The sequence below is a fragment of the Octopus bimaculoides genome, chromosome 13 (genome assembly GCF_001194135.2).
Source record: "Octopus bimaculoides isolate UCB-OBI-ISO-001 chromosome 13, ASM119413v2, whole genome shotgun sequence".
In the NCBI taxonomy this organism is placed as follows: Eukaryota; Metazoa; Mollusca; class Cephalopoda; order Octopoda; family Octopodidae; genus Octopus; species Octopus bimaculoides.
In genome coordinates, this window is record NC_068993.1 from 53,611,761 (window position 1) to 53,615,475 (window position 3,715).

Here is a 3,715-nt window from a genome sequence, read left to right on the forward strand (position 1 = left end):
GTGTGTGTGTGTGTGTGTGTGTGTGTGTGTGTGTGTGTGTGTGTGTGTGCGCCTGTATGTTTGTACCTCACTCCCGCTTGATAATCAATGTTGATGTGCTTACGTAATCGTAACTTCAGTGGTTCGGCAAACGAGACCGATAGAATAAGTAGATTCGTTCGACTAAAATTTCCCATGGCGGTGCCCCAGCATGGCCGCAATCTAATGACTGAAACAATGCCATTTGAATAAATGAACAATAGAAATTCAAGAAACTAAACATTTGTATCAAAACAAACAGTAAAACACCATCTGGAGTAATTAAGAGGATCAATAACATGAACAACAAAGGATACATCACACCCAACGTGACAATGGTACTGTCACATTATAACACTGATCCTAACACTCAATACATCACAGCACAATGCAGATGTCTTTATCTGACATTTACGTTAAATCAACCACGAAAACATACAGAAAGGAGCGTGAGATATAATAGAAATATAAAAGAAATATGAAAGAAAACAACGAGCTTTCCATCAAGCTCGTTGATTTTGATTCCTTTCTTCCATCAAACACCCCAAAAGCAACGCGAATCTAAAATCTCGAAAGCCCCCAGGGTTTTGACAAAACAACACGCATACACGTAAAACACCTATAGCCTGAAAGCGTCACTGCACACAGAAACATCTAGAGATGCTCACAACGACTGTATCAAATTCTCAGAATCTGAAAGCTAAGCAAGATCATAACAATTCTAATATCCAACTAGAACTCAAATGAAGTAACATCATACAGATCCCATCAGGTCATATACACACTTTTAGACATGTTTTAGGATGGCTAATCCTTGTCATCACTTATTCACACATCACCTTTCCAAATCATGATATAGATCTAGATCATCTCATTCAACTACCACACTGATCACAAACTTGATATACAGAATGCATGATGGTATCAATAACCAAAATCTTCCACACAAAGCATTTTAACAAACAATGACATCAACAAATCTGTCAGTCAGCCAAATGTATGTAATATAGAAAAGTAACACTTTTAGAACATAACATTTTCCGAATGGAATTCGTTCCCTCGCCCAAACCTTTCAATCTATAGATGCATGACCTTTCCATACCCTTCAAACTTACACACGGCCTCATACGTAGATTCCCCCAGAGACACATCATCCTACTAATCTCAAGACGCTGCTACAGAGATTCTGTACTTACATACGAACCATTTAGAAATCTGGCTTCAAAACAACAGGCTTAAAATAACACCAACTTAATCCACTATCTTAGCTTCTTACTAACAACATCAGAGAAGATCAAATATGATCAACGATATATAAACACGACATACATAAAAGACAAAAATACAAAGTTATATATAACACATTCACACTATAAACTACACACGGAGAAGACATACAAAAAAATACAACAGTAGACATATATACTTAGAACATCGACAGATACCACATTTGATTAACAAGAAGAAAAAACAACAGTGCAGAAATAATACAATAGATCGATCATGATTTATGTCAATTCTCTCTGGGTCCCAATCTCATCGCAGCAAGCCACAATAAACTACAAAGTACACAACACCATTGAGATGGACATTAACAGGGAAAAACAGAAGAGGAGAAGACATGGCGTTGAACATTTCATAACTGAAGGCTTGTTGGGCAGACAGTGGGAAAACAGAAAAATACGCAACCGAACGAAAACAATGGAAAAGTTCCACTCGATGTGCAAACATTGGTGAGATGAACTGAATAATTGTCACAACTCAACATTTTACAAATTGTTGCCGTTTGTGCTCAGGCCTCATGCACAACCCCACTCACACAACCAATAAAAAATACCACAATTCAAAGACCAATGTGATGGAAGCTTCATTGACACGTAAACATTCACGCTACCATCTCTGCCACTGCATGAAAAACCACCTCCAAACTCATATGCAACATCGCAGAGCACTACTACCTCACCCTGAAATAATCTCTGCCACAAACATAAAAACACATCCAAACAGAAATAGTTCTAACATCAATAGCCTCATTGGTTACAAACGTTGTGTTGAGCCACTATCGATATTAACTGTAGAAGAACAGAAATGATCGTCTCTGACCGAACCTACAATGTCAGCCTTTGCTGTGATCACAACAAGAACAAGAACATCTGCAGTTGTTTGACTGCAATAATTGACTGGGTAGCGAAATATGTCATACTGTAGCCCAGACTGTAGCCCAGACTGTAGCCCATACATTTTATCATTGCCGGTCGAAGTGTGCAAACTCTGCGGAAATGTAGAATGAAACTAGAGAGTAGAGTGAGAGCAATATGTCTAGATCAGTGCTTGTCAACCAAGGTCCATGTAAGATTTAGGGGGATCCATGCAACAAAAGAGTAAATTGGGGATCTACAATAGAATTTTTAAGAGCCTCTGAAAAATTTTTGCTTATGTATTGGTATGTTTTGCAAGAAACAGCTAGGTTCCCTACTCTAACATTTTACATAGTTAAACCTACACAAATTAATGAGTGAAAAACAGAAAAGGGAATTTTGAAAGAAGTTTCTTTAAAACTAGTTTTTAAGCATCAAAAGGCTATGGGGGTCCACCAGAATAAGATAGCAATCAAAGGGGTCCATAGGTAAAAAAAATGACTGAAAATCCCTGGTCTAGACGGTCACACTGTATACATTACAGTTCATCGCAACATGTCGAATTACGCAAATGATTCTCAGCTCTGTTGAAACATGACACAATATGGAAGATGTATCTTTGGATTTCCCCTAATCGTCCATCAAGTAACTAGCGCACTTTAGGATTGAGCTGGGGCAACACATCTGCGACTATTTGCATGACATAGGATCCCTCGATCAGGTCTGAGCTGTGGTTACATTTCAACCTAAGAACAAGGACTGCTCCATCAGAGCTGACCAGCTCGTACACGATATTAACAAGGGCCTCCACATGAATTGATGTCAGTCTATACAGCAAAGAGAACAGATTCGCACGACGTGCTAGAAATAGCCACTAAATATCTCTCAGATTACATCCTACTAACTAAAAAAGAAAACATGAAGGATACACTGGATATCGTAACCCTACATAAGCTGTACCTTAAAATAGAATGGAATAGTCACAGCTTGAATGATTTTGACCATAAGTCTGACCTGCACAAAAACAGTAACAAACAAACCAACGTGCAACTATGCATATTTTAATCAATCTATTATTAACGCTGCTGTCTTCATTAATACCAGTCAATACAGCATCAGTTTAATGAAGTTATTGAATGATATCGACTAATTCGGGATGACCAGTAACGTAACAATATTGAGTTAGGAGTCATAAATACATTAAGCTTTTGAACTAATGAAAACTAAAGTAAAACTTTATAACCAACTTTGGTTTTATATATATATAGTGTGCTGGATATGTAAAATATGGTATGTTGGTAGTATTGTACTGCAGTCATATAAAAATAAACTGCAAAGCTGCAGTGGAGAGAGGTCATTGATTTTGGCAAAATACCGGAGAAATGTCTGCTTTGCTATTATTTGGTCTTCTAATTAAAAAGAAAAAAAATTGATTTATTTTGGGTAGAATAATTCGATATTGTCTCCCGCATCGAAGCTAAATTGATAACTAATAACATATAAACTGATAACTAAAAAAAATACATACATGCATATATATATATATACATATATATATA

The 3,715-nt window shown here is 36.9% G+C and overlaps 1 protein-coding gene across 1 annotated transcript in view; it reads right to left on the bottom strand.

The window, feature by feature from the left end:
• LOC106867557 (uncharacterized) overlaps nucleotides 1-3,715 on the bottom strand; it is a 247,151-nt gene that overhangs the window by 1,957 nt on the left and 241,479 nt on the right. The window contains exons 7-8 of the mRNA XM_014912465.2: nucleotides 3,117-3,170; nucleotides 2,064-2,289 (exon numbers count right to left, since the gene is read on the bottom strand). Coding sequence (XP_014767951.2) covers nucleotides 2,064-2,289; nucleotides 3,117-3,170 — 280 coding nt within the window. The remainder of the gene's footprint in view (nucleotides 1-2,063; nucleotides 2,290-3,116; nucleotides 3,171-3,715) is intronic.